The sequence below is a fragment of the Aulonocara stuartgranti genome, assembly GCF_965226115.1.
Source record: "Aulonocara stuartgranti genome assembly, chromosome: 3".
NCBI classification, from domain to species: Eukaryota; Metazoa; Chordata; class Actinopteri; order Cichliformes; family Cichlidae; genus Aulonocara; species Aulonocara stuartgranti.
The window spans coordinates 54,839,339-54,853,120 of NC_138941.1; the positions used below are offsets into that span (position 1 = coordinate 54,839,339).

At 40.6% G+C, this 13,782-nt stretch overlaps 1 protein-coding gene across 1 annotated transcript; it reads left to right on the plus strand.

Moving 5' to 3' along the window:
* The first annotated feature begins 1,160 nt into the window (after nt 1-1,160).
* LOC309699751 (tripartite motif-containing protein 16-like) lies at nt 1,161-11,614 on the plus strand. The gene is made up of 3 exons (XM_082522908.1): nt 1,161-1,922; nt 4,332-5,816; nt 8,831-11,614. The coding sequence occupies exons 2-3, from the start codon at nt 4,581-4,583 to the stop codon at nt 9,308-9,310; spliced, it is 1,716 nt and encodes a 571-aa protein (XP_082379034.1). The 5' UTR covers nt 1,161-1,922; nt 4,332-4,580; the 3' UTR covers nt 9,311-11,614.
* The last annotated feature ends 2,168 nt before the right edge of the window (nt 11,615-13,782 follow it).

The following is a 13,782-nucleotide window of genomic DNA, read 5'->3' on the forward strand; positions in this document are numbered from 1 at the left end:
GTTTTAATTTCGTTATTTCAGTTGAAGATTTCCCCTGATTTGCATATTGTCTGTTCGGTTGCAGGATGTTGATACAGAACCCGTCACTGGGTGCCTTTATTAACTTTTCCATTGTGCGTGCGTTATGGTGTTGAGCTGTTATTCACAGCGTTTTTGTGGACTTTTCTACTGTTTTAAATGAGCAGCCTAACAAGATGGAAATAAGGTATACAGGGATTATAGAGGGTGAACACTAAGTTCCTCAACCTGAGGGACTCAAATCAGCAACTAGTCAGCTGCTCCTACCTCCTGTGTTCCCATTAGCTGCCCATTTATTATTTCTAGCTGCCTACACTAACATAGTAATTAAACTCTTCTGAAGCTCCTTTTTAAATAAACTCTTACTAAACGTTTACTAATGATTTTACTGATTCAGGTGAGACTACCACAGTGTGACATGTTGAAATTCCCACCTATTGTCTCTCCAGTACAGGTCTAGCTGTTTTCCTACCATTATTATCAAACAGCCTTTCACCTACTGACATGTATGACCACTGTCACAGTCGTGCTATGCCTAGTTCCAAATCACTTATTCTCCTGATACAACAGTTTTCCACAGTGGTTAGCACTGTTGCCGCACAGCAAGAAGGTCCTGAGTTCAATTCCACCATCAGGCCGGGGTCTTTCTGTGTGGAGTTTGCATGTTCTCCCCGTGTTTGCGTGGGTTCTCTCCGGGTACTCCGGCTTCCTCCCACCGTCCAAAGACATGCAGCTTGTGGGGATAGGTTAATTGATTAATCCAAATTGTCACTAGGTGTGAATGTGCGAGTGAATGTGAGTGTGAATGGTTGTCTGTCCCTGTGTGTTGGCCCTGCGACAGACTGGCGACCTGTCCAGGGTGTACCCTGCCTTTCGCCCTATGACAGCTGGGATAGGCTCCAGCGCCCCCCGCGACCCTGAAAAGGATAAGCGGAAGCAAATGGATGGATAGAAATCTTCTGTGTTACGGAGACTTAGCTGAAACCATAGGGCTGCTGATTATAAATTCTTGAATGCCCAGAGGTCCTCGGGCTGTGGTGGGGGAATAGCAGTTGTTTTCAAATGTAATTTAAACTGTATTACAGCCAGTTTGACTTATTATTGTCTAAAATTACATTTGTGAAAATCCAGGTTGGTGTGTCAATATCTACCAGCCTCCTGAATCCTCGACTGATCTCCTACACGAGTTCTCCAACCTGCTTTCATCTGTCGAGTTTGACAGGCTCAGTTGGGTACAGGTGACTTTAACCTAAGACATTGATTCCTGTAAATGTAAAGGAAAAGAAAGTAATTTAAAATGTTGGTCATTTTCTTAAATTCATTCGAGCTTTAATGTTATTTGCATGATTCCTCTATGAGAGAGAAGCTGTCACTGTGTGTGCATGCATCAACTTTTCCCTTTGATGGCGCTGAATGCATAAAATTTTCATCTACTTTACATGATGTCTTGTTTCTGTCACAGATGGCCGAAGGCCGGTAACTGAAACTGAACCTATGCAGAGAAAACCAAGAGCAGAGGCTGAGGGAAAATCCTAACAGCGTTTTATTGATCAGCAATGACAAACAACACAGGGGCTTGGTAAATGTGGCGTGGCAACGTGGCTGAGGCAAAACAAAGAGGCAGGACTGAGAAGATTACTGGAGTGGGACTGGTACATAAGGTCACATTTAATGGAGGGAAATGGATTAAATGAAGGAGAGGCTGCATAGGTGCGGGTGACTTTGACGATGTGGATTTGGCTGACCTGAGTTCCTTTGGTTCCGAAGCCGAGGGACAGCAGGAGGGCCGGCAGGTGAGGCAAGGAGTGAATCCCATAAAACAGAGAGGTAAATCCAAAATCCAAAAGGATTCATTGTTCAGAACCGTGGCGCGTCAGGGAGCAACTGAAGCACAAAACAGCAAGGTAAGCACCTAAAGTAAAGCACCTAAGGTAAGAAACATGACCCATAAGACCTGGTTACCAACGTATAGTAGTCCATACCTGGCAGAGAAGGGATGTCAGTGTGGAGCTTAAATCTCCCAGCCTAATTGCCTCAATCAGCTCCAGGTGCAGGGCCGTAGACTAACTTTTTGCCACGGTTGCACTGGTGCGCCGCGCACCCAAATTTTTCAACCACATCGCTTAAAACCGCAGTTTTATATGTGTACTTTTCTGGGGGGAAAATTGCTGTCCATACAGACAATATTGATTTGTAAATGATTAACTAACAATCTTGTCAACACAAAGTTCTTTATTTGGAGCATATTTTAATATTATATTATAAGTCTGATGATTTATCAGTACTGAGACTTACTATGAGACTTTATCAGAGGTGTGAGCATCACAGCAGATGCCTTTGTGTCAAAGTAACTGAGAATAAAACACAGAAAAACATGAAGGAGATTTTCCTGGCCTGGCTTTTTATAGCAGATAACCTTAAAAATATTCTGCAATTTTGCATAATTTTAAAAAGTTTCAATTTCTTCATTATTGAACAGCAGAAATTAGGCTTTCTTGCCCGAGGTCATTTAAGTTTAAAAAAAAAAAAAAGACAGCAGCCGACAGCGCTGTAAACAACAGTAGACTGGTGGGTAATTAGCAAATGAATATTGCAGAAAACAGAGATTTGAGATGGGAAACTGTTCTTGAAGTACAGAGAGAGAGAGAGAGAGAGAGAGAGAGCTGTGCATGAAGTGTGATTTTATTGTGTTGGACGCAAAGCAGCAAAAGTCAGAGGGAATTAATGACGACATTTATCAAATGTGAATCGTAGTTTGGATCTTCTTTTGCTGCTGGTTCAGTGAATTTCGGATGGAGAGGGACAAAACCTGCAGCTCAGAATCTAGCACAAAAAAGACCTAAACACAAAGCCTGGACCCGCCAAAGCATCACAATCAGTGAGCTGTCGGCTTTCAGCCCTGACGGCGTGTCCGTGTATGTGCTGTCGGTTGAGAAAGTTGAGAAAGCTGATTCTGATGTGTCGGGTCTGCGCTCTGTGTTTGTCTTTGTGTGGAATCGGTTTACCTGCTCTATCTGGATACATTTGGTTGTTGTTGAAATAGTTTTGTGAGCTTTAACCTGAGATTCTGGCATTTCTGGGAAAATACAGTTATATTTAAAAGATATCGCTTTATTCAAGCTACTCACCTCCCTCTATCTGCCTACACTTTCAAACATATACATGCATAGAACTACAGGAATATCTGGACCACGACCAATCAGAGAGGGCCCGCCAATAGCTATCTCTGATTGGTTTAGACCATAATATAGGCATAATGTGTGTCAGTTGTTGACCACATGGAGACTTTCAGAGTTGCGGAGAATTTTATTTTATTTTATTGAAAAGTTGGTCGCACCGATGCCACCTAGGATTTTTTTTAGTTGCACCATTGAAAAATTTGATCGCACTCTAGAGCCCTTAAGAGAAGAGGGTGTGACAGCCCTGCCCACTGGCAGATACCAGAGAAGTTCAGGAACTTAGTAGAAATTTCCAGCCACTCACACAGACCATGACGGTTTCAGTGAAAATTAACTTCACCCTGATTAGGGCTGTTCAATATAACGATATATATCGGATGACGATATAAAAATGTCTATCGTTTCCTTTTACGCTATTGTCGCAAAATAAACTGTTTACAGCAATATTTTTTCATCGTTTTGATGGTCACTGTAGTGGCTATATTAATTTCTTAAAGTTCTCTCTTTCTCTTATATTTTATATAACCACACTACAGACGGACAAGTGCCTGTTTTTATGCGTTGTCGTTATCGTGACGGTAAAACCATCGTGTGTCCGCTTGTTTGTTTTCCACATAAACCTTTCACAATAAAGCTCAAGATCCTGTTGAGACTTTTCAAAATAAACTGAACCACGTGAAAGAGTGTGCAGAGTATTGACGGATAAGAAGCAAAAAAAGAGCTGTTGGGTGCTAAAAGATAAACCTTAGACTCAAACGTTAGAACAGGCTTTTCCCCGCAGCACGCGGTGTAATAATTACTCACAAAGAGTAATATCACACATATCACACAGCCCTAACCCTGATTGTTTTCATCTTGCTTTGACTGCAATTCTGGCAGTATTAATTAATTGCAGCAGTATTTATAAAAACACTTCTATATACACTAAAAAACTGAGCAGCTCTTGTTCTGATGGCTTACAGAGTGTCTGTTTTTTTGTTTGTTATCTGTGGTGCTCTCAAAGGAAATAAACACTCACGTTGATTCAAGTTGTTAGAGATATGTCTCTCTGTTATGTTAATGTGTATATATATTCTTTAACATTATCTCCTCCATTCACTCCTCTTATTTAACTTGCACCACTCTCCTCTCCAGATTTGCTGAAGCCTTTGAAAGGTAACTTAATGGTGCCGTAAAGGATAAGGCACCACTGGAAACACAGCACCTCCTCTCTGTTCACACGTTTCCTCGTTCCCTTACCTTCAGATCTGCAGTTTAAAGATGGGTGTAACCAACATGTGGTGACGTGTAAGAGCTGAGAGGCTCCATTCAGAAATCAGAGGTCAGACTGGTTTCAGTTGTAAGGAACTGAAATTCACACAGTCACTGACACTGAGAGGAGAAATGGCAGAGAAAGGAGTTCAGCTGGACCGAGAAACCTTCTCTTGTTCAATCTGTTTGGATCTACTGAAGGATCCGGTGACTACAACCTGTGGACACAGCTACTGTATGAACTGTATTAAAACCCACTTTGATGAAGAGGACAGGAAGGGAATCCACAGCTGCCCTCAGTGCAGGAAGACTTTCATACCGAGGCCTGTCCTGGAGAAAAACACCATGTTAGCAGCTTTAGTGGAGCAGCTGAAGAAGACTGGACTCCAAGCTGCTCCAGCTGATCACTGCTATGCTGGACCTGAAGATGTGGCCTGTGATGTCTGTACTGGGAGGAAGCTGAAAGCCATCAAGTCCTGTCTGGTGTGTCTGATCTCCTACTGTGAGAAACACATACAGCTTCATCTGGAGTCTCCTGCCTTTGAAAAACACAAGCTGGTGGCCCCCTCCAAGAAGCTCCAGGAGAACATCTGCTCTCGTCATGATGAGGTGATGAAGATTTTCTGTCGTACAGATCAGCAGAGTATCTGTTATCTCTGCACAATGGATGAACATAAAGGCCATGAAACAGTCCCAGCTGCAGCAGAAAGGACTGAGAAGCAGAAGGAGCTCGAGGTGAGACGACTAAACATCCAGCAGAGAATCCAGGAGCGAGAGAAAGATGTGAAGCTGCTTCAACAGGAGGTGGAGGCCATCAATGGCTCTGCTGATAAAGCAGTGGAGGACAGTGAGAAGATGTTCACTGAGCTGATCCGTCTCATCCAGAAAAGAAGCTCTGATGTGAAGCAGCAGGTCAGATCCCAGCAGGAAACTGAAGTGAGTCGAGTCAAAGAGCTTCAGGAGAAGCTGGAGCAGGAGATCGCTGAGCTGAAGAGGAAAGACGGCGAGCTGGAGCAGCTCTCACACACAGAGGATCACAACCAGTTTCTACACAACTACCCCTCACTGTCAGCACTCAGTGAGTCTACACACTCATCCAGCATCAATATTCGTCCTCTGAGCTACTTTGAGGATGTGACAGCAGCTGTGTCAGAGACCAGAGATAGACTCAGACATAAACTACAGGACATTCTGAGAGAGGAATGGACAAACATCTCACTGACAGTCACTGAAGTGGATGTTTTACTGTCACCACCAGAGCCAAAGACCAGAGCTGGATTCTTAAAATATTCATGTCAAATCACACTGGATCCAAAGACAGCAAACACACATCTGTTATTATCTGAGGGAAACAGAAAAGCAACTTTAATGAAAAAACAACAGTCTTTTTTTTTTTTTTAACTCTTTATTTTGTACTTTTTCCTTTATATTACATACGGACAAGACAATAATAATAATAACACAACAACAAACACACAAAAAAAAAAAAAAAAAAAAAAAAAAAACCACGAGAGGTCCCGCCCTATAAGGCTGACTGAGACTTATAAATTATCCATTTTGTCCACTGTTTTCGGTGTTTGTCAGATTTCAGTCTCAGAGTGTAAGTCATTTTTTCCATTGTATATATGTCCTCGATTACGTCCATCCAGTCTTCCAGTTTTAAAGGATCGCTTTTCAGCCAATTCTTTGTTATCACCTTTTTGCTTGACAACAACATAATCTTAAACAAATACCAGTCCTCCTTTTTTACATTTTCCCATATTCCAAAATACATTACTCGTGCCTCACACAGTACTTCATACCCCAGCACCTTCGTCATTGTTGCCGCAATTCTTTCCCAATATGATTTAATATATTTACACTTCCAAAACACATGTGAGTGATTGGCGTTCCAGTCTCCACATAATCTCCAGCATTGTTGGGGTGTTTTCAACTGCTTGCTTTTGATATACGGAGTAATAAAAAACCTAATCACATTTTTCCAGCCATATTCTCTCCATCGTCTAGAGCTAGTGGAGTTATGCTGTGTGAGACATAAGGATCGCCAATCATCCTCTGACAACTCAATTTGTAGTTCCGATTCCCACTTTTGTTTAATATATAATGTTTCATTCCTATTCGAATTTTGTAGGCCATCATATAATTTCGACAGAATTCCTGATGGAAGATTTTTATATGCACCTGTTATTGTTCCTATTATACGATTTCTTTCTCTCGAGAGCTTCTTTCTAATTTCTGTATTGTAAAAGTGTCTTAATTGAAAGTACCTAAATAAATCTGATTTATCCAATCCGAATTGTTTCTGTAGATTCTCAAAAGATTTAAATGTTGTCCCATCTATTAATGTACACATTGCTGTAATTCCTTTATTGACCCATCTTAAAAATGTGCTATCCCATTGTCCACTTTGGAATTTTCGAGAGTATGCAGGCCAAATCAGCAATTTACAATCTTCTGTAATTCTATATTTCTTCATTATTGTCCACCAGAGTTTAATAGTAAATTCAGTGATGAGATTTTTGTTCGTGGGCTGGGTAGTTTCTTCTCCCAATCTTGCTTGTGGATGACATGATAGGCAATAATTTAACTCTATATGCTTCCATTTTGAAGTATATTCTGATGAACACCAGTAAACAGTATATCTCAGCTGGGCTGCATAGAAATATTCCTTGAAATTCGGGAGGGCAAGTCCTCCTTTTTCTTTTCCTGATTGGAGTATTTTAAATCTTATTCTTGGCTTTGTCCCTTTCCAAATAAATCTACTAACTAATTTATCCCATTTACCAAACTGTGCATCTGTTATTTGGACTGGTAATGAGGTGAATAGGTACAATAACCGGGGAAGCACATTCATTTTTATTACCTCTATTCTTGAGCTAAGGTCCTTGACAAGCGGAGCCCATTTAATCAGATCTTTTTGGATTGTGTTACTAAACTTCACATAGTTTGCCTCGTATAAAGTACTTGTATCACTAGTTAAATAGACACCTAAGTATTTGATCTTATTTGAATCCCATTTTAGTTTAAGTTCATTTTGTAATAATTCTTTGGGGAAATAATTCAGACAGAGTACTTGAGTCTTTACGATGTTTAGTTTATATCCTGCGTTTTTACCAAAATATTTTAATGCTTTAAACAGCCAAGGAAAGGTCGTATCAGGATCCTGTAGATATATAATTATATCATCTGCAAAAAGACCTATTCGTTGTTCAAGTTTGGAAACAAAAACCCCTTTTAAGTCTGTACTTTGCCGTATATACTGAGCCAAAGGCTCAATATACAAAGCAAAAAGAGCTGGACTCAAGCAGCAACCTTGCCTAGTTCCTCTAAAGAGCTCAAAGCTGTCTGTCAAGTCCCCATTTATTTTAACTCTAGCCATTGGCCTATGATACAGGGATTGTATACACTTGATGAAGATACTGTCAAAGCCCATTCTCTTCAAAACAGCAAAAAGAAATATCCAAGAGACTCTGTCAAAAGCCTTTTCAGCATCTAAACTCACTAAGGCTGTTGGGATTTTTTCTCTATTAACTTCATTAATTATATGCAATGTGCGTCGTATATTGTCTTGTGTCTGTCGCCCCTTAATGAACCCTGTCTGGTCTTCATCCACCAGGTCAGGAAGGAACAGCTCTAGGCGTCTTGTGATTATAGATGTAAATAGTTTATAATCAACATTTAAGATGGAGATTGGGCGATAAGAATCACAGTTTTCCTTGTTTTTACCTTCTTTCGGTAAGACTGAGATGATGGCCTCTTTCCAGGAAGGTGGAATTTTAGCGTGTTTTATTGTCCAATTAAAAGAATCTATCAAAATAGGGGCCAAAACCTCTTTGAAAGTCTTATACCACTCATTGGGGTACCCATCACTCCCTGGACTTTTATTCGTCTTCAATCTCCTTATTGCCTTATCCAGTTCTTCCTTTGTAATTGGTTTGGTTAATAGTTCATTTTGAGTTGTCCCTATTGAAGGAAGGTCTAACTGATCCAAAAACTCTACAATTTCTGGTCCATTTTTCTGATCCGGTTGACTATACAATGTTTTATAATATTCTTGAAAGGTGTTTTTTATCTGTGTTGGTTCATATAGTAGTTCCTTGGTATTTGGATCTCTAATCTTGTTGACTGCATTAGTTATTTGCATTAATTTTAACCGTTTAGCCAATACTTTAGTTGCTTTGGAGCCAGACTCATAGAATGTTTGTTTTGTGAATCTCAGTTTCTTTTCTATTTCCTCCATAGTCAAATCACTTAGTTGTTTTCTTACGTTTTTGATTTTTTCGGCCAAATCAGGACTCAAATCTGTATGCTTTTTTTTTTCCAAATCCCTTAATTGTTGTTCTAATTTGGACTGTGTAAGCTTCTTCATTTTTTTGAGGTAGCTGGTCCTTGATATCAAATACCCCCGAGTTACTAAAAATCACCCAGACAGATTCACTGTAATGTGTCAGGTCCTGAGTAGAGAGAGTCTGACTGGACGTTGTTATTGGGAGGTGGAGTGGAGAGGGAGAGGAGTTGAAGTAGCAGTCACATACAAAAATATCAGCGGAGTAGGGAGGTCAAATGAATGTGCACTTGGTGGAAATGACAAGTCTTGGTCATTACGTTGTGAGAAAAACAGTTACATATTTTGGCACAACAATGTCCAAACTGTCCTCTCAGGTCCTTGGTCCTCCAGAGTAGGAGTGTACCTGGATCACAGAGCAGGTATTCTGTCTTTCTACAGCGTCTCTGAAACCATGACTTTCCTCCACAGAGTCCAGACCACATTCACTCAGCCGCTCTATGCTGGACTTTGGTTTTTTCACAGTATTATATTGTACTCTGGTGGAGACACCGCAGAGTTCACAAAACGGAAATAGACAAAAAAATTTCTTAAGAACAGTTGGTTTGGATTACTTTTCAGTTTCTTTGTTCTCCAACATTGTTTCTCATAGCTCATTGTTGTTCTGTTTCTTCTCTGCACAGACGTCACTTGCCAGTCACACTTTGTGGGTGCTACATTGACATCATATTGTTTGTTGTCTAGTTAATAAATTAATTGATTTTAACCGAGAAATATCTAAATTATATTTACATTTATCTGAAATTTTGTTCAAATTAAAGGAACTGTTTTTCTCTGTTTTAAAGAAAGAAAATTCAATCAATGTTCTGACTGTGTCAAAGTTGTTTACTATGAGGAATATGTAAATAAAATAATTTTACGTTTGATTCTTCTTGTTTTATTTCCTTTGAGAGGATTGATTTGAGTACATTTTCATTCCTATGATTAATAGGAAAATGAAATGAGACAGATGCGAGTTGATATGAACCAGGTATTTGCTGTCATCTAAACATGGAAGCCTCATTTATGTGACTTAGAGGTCATGGTGAAGAGACAGTTTAAAGATAAATCATATGCATTTGTTAGGTAAAATAACAAGAAAAGCTTTTTAATTGAAAACTGATTTAGTTCAAGAAAAACAACGGTGTTTTGATAACTTAGCACTTAGTTCCTCGTAATCTCTGCGGTGCATCGAACAGCCAATGCTTTCCATGATCAGAGGTAATTGCTTTGGCTTTATTCCAGTTGACCCCAGCATGTGTCACTGGGTCTCTAAACCAGAGGTTTTGGGTTATTTGGCACCTTTTGTTTGTAATTTAGGTCTGTCAAGCTTCTGTTGTCTTTGTGTCTCCATGTTTCCTGTTTTATTTTGAAAGAAACTTTTGTTCCTAGTTCATTGTATCTAGTTTTACTTCCTCCATCCTGTCATTATATCATGTGTATCAGCTTTCATGAGTTATTTACAAGATTCTGACCACTTATAAAATGTGTTCAATGCGCTGCCCATTGTGTTGGATTGTCAATGCAACCCTCTTCTCCCACTCTTCACACACTGATAGCAACACCGCAGGAGAAATGCCTGCACAGGCATCCAGTATCCATAATTTCAGATGCTGCACATCTCGTATCTTCACACCATAAACAATTGCTTTCAGATGACCCCAAAGATAAAAGTCTAAGGGGGTCAGATCGGGAGACCTTGGGGGCCATTCAACTGGCCCACGACGAACAATCCACTTTCCAGGAAACTGTTCATCTAGGAATGCTCGGACCTGGCACCCATAATGTGGTGGTGCACCATCTTGCTGGAAAAACTCAGGGAACGTGCCAGCTTCAGTGCATAAAGAGGGAAACACATCATCATGTAGCAATTTCAAATATCCAGTGGCCTTGGGGTTTCTATTGATGAAGAATGGACCCACTATCGTTGTACCCCATATACCACACCAAACCATCACTTTTGTTGGTCCAACAGTCTTGGAAGGATCCATCCAATGTGGGTTAGTGTCAGACCAATAGCGGTGGTTTTGTTTGTTAACTTCACCACTCACATAAAAGTTTGCCTCATCAATGAAAAAAAAAGATCTTCTGCGTGAACTGAGGGTCCTGTTCCAATTTTTGTTTTGTCCATTCTACAAATTCTGTGCGCTGATCTGGGTCGTCCTCGTTGAGATGCTGCAGTAGCTGGAGTTTGTAAGGGTGCCATTTGTGAGTAGCTAATATCCGCCGAAGGGATGTTCGACTAATGCCACTCTCCAGTGACATGCGGCGAGTGCTACGCTGTGGGCTCTTGCTGAATGAAGCTAGGACAGCCACTGATGTTTCTTCATTAGTGACAGTTTTCTTGCGTCCGCATTTTGGCAAATCCAACACTGAACCAGTTTCACGAAACTTGGCAAGCAGTTGGAGCATGGGAGATGGGTGGTCTCGTATGGTGTCTTGCATTGAAATCTGCTGCAACGACCCGGTTACTGCATTCACCAGATATCAACACAATTTCGATCCGCTCCTCACGTGTTAACCTCTTCGACATGTCAATGGCTGTGAACCAAGAGAAATTTGTAAATAACTCATGAAAGAATAAAGTTACGTTGAAACCAAGCACACCGTTGTTTTTCTTGTGACGTTACCAATAAGTTTGATGTGTCACATGGCCCTCTTCCTATTGAAAAAACAAAAGTTGTATCCAAGATGGCCGACTTCTAAATGGCCACCATGGTCACCACCCATCTTGGGGAGTTTGCCCCCTCACATATACTAATGTGCCACAAACAGGACTTTAATATCACCAACCATTCCCATGTTATTACGGTGTATCCATATAAATGGCCCACCCTGTAGATACATTCATATGTTTAGGCTTATTCTACCATTTTATGCACTGTGATGATTAAATAAACAAACCTCTGCAGCATTATTCTCTTATATTATTGAAAGCAAAAAGATTTTGTTTTTGCTTTATATTTGTAGATCTCTATCACCCATTCCTCTAAATTTTCTCTGACAGGAACAAGTAGAAAAGTATGGAAGCCCGTTTCCGCCACTAAAAAAAAAAAAAAAGGATCCATAACTCAAAATTTCGAGTTATTTTCTTGAAATTTCAAGTTATTTTCTCGAAATTTCGAGTTATTATCTCGAAATTTCGACATATTAACTCAAAATTTTGAGAAAAGCAACTCGAAATTTCGAGTTAGCGCTGCCAATCAGTAATCTACGTGAATGACGTCATTTCCATGTTACCCGGAAGCTGAAGCCCTCAGCTACAAATGCTAGAGCTAAGCTACCGGTATTACATCCAGTCGTGAATGCACAGATTGCTGAGTGTTTTCATCCTGGCTTCACAAATGATGAAATCCCTGTGTTATTAGCTGAATCACATGGTGTTACTATCAGCAAACATACTTTAATTTGTTGGGATCCGTTTTTGAGTGCGCAGTACACCTCTCTGAACAGTGTCTGGGAGGCTGTGGTTGCTGCTGCACGCAATGTTGATGGTGAACAGATCAAAACACTGACAGAATCCATGGATGGCAGGCTTTTGAGTGTCCTTGCAAAGAAAGGTGGCTATATTGGTCGCTGATGTGTTTTTGTTTTGTTTTTGAATGTCAGAAATGTATATTTGTGAATGTGGAGATGTTATATTGGTTTCACTGGTAAAAATAAATAATTGAAATGGGTATATATTTGTTTTTTGTTACGTTGCCTAATAATTGTGCACAGTAATAGTCACCTGCACACATAGATATCCCCCTAAAATAGCTAAAACTACAAACTAAAAACTACTTCCAAAAACATTCAGCTTTGATATTAATGAGTTTTTTGGGTTCATTGAGAACATGGTTGTTGTTCAATAATAAAATTATTCCTCAAAAATACAACTTGCCTAATAATTCTGCACTCCCTGTAGGGGCAGTCCCCTTAAGGGAACGTCTTTATAATGAACAAACTGAGAAAGTACTCCTCAGATCCACTTAGTGCTTGCCGTGGCTGCATGTAGCAGGATCTCCCAATGCGCACTGGTAATAAAGCTTTGATAAAAGGATACTACAGCCTCATCTGACTCTTCTTCTCCAGCTGTGATATTAAAGGATCGGTGAGGTCAAGAAAGTTACCTTGACAGTCCCCACAGCTTCCCCAGAGGCTGAAATGGCCCGTTAGCCTGGGAGCTCAGCCTGGCCGTCTCAGCTTCCCATCTCCCCTGAGAGCTCAGGCAAATCAACCCAGTGAACTCCATCTTCTGCTAAAAGCTTTTGCGAGCTTATTCAGCCAGCTGTGGACTTCATTTTGCTGTTGCTGCCTGAGCAGAGCACATGCTGTTCAGTCCTGAGGGGCTGCTGTGTCGCTGTCTGGTCCTGCGCTGTCTGGTCCGTGTCCAGCATGGCCTGTTCATCTAGGTCCACATCCAGCACGGCCTGCTTGTCCACGTCCACCACCACCACCACGACCATCGGTTGGCATCTGCACCGCCATGGGCAGCCACCTGAACTGTGGTGCCACCACTGTTTCCCGCGTGGTTGGCCTCCAGACCTGTTTCCTCACTGCTGCTGCTTTCCACGTGGTCAGCCTCCGGACCTAGGGATGGGTATTGATAAGATTTTCACAATTCCAATTCCATTTTCAATTCTGTTTAACGATTCGATTCTTTATCGATTCTTTTTTAAAAAGGAGAACACTAAGGTCGATTAGCTTAGAACTTTGTTTTATATCTTCTCTTTGAACAAGATAGAAATTTAGTAACATGGCCTTACAAACCCAACAGTGAGATCTTAAGAGATCCAGCCTATGGCTCTTCAATGGGGTGTCACAGGGTCCCTGGGGAAAAAAATTGTAAATGTAAAATAATAAAATAAATATTCTTCAGTAGCAATAACAAAGTATAACATAAATTATTCTGTAGCAATTACACAAGAATATCCAGTAATGTCCCTGCCTACAATTAAACACATTCACTTACCGAAAATTTGAGGGCATCTGCTGTGGCAAATGGGTGCAAGCCTTTTACCACAAACT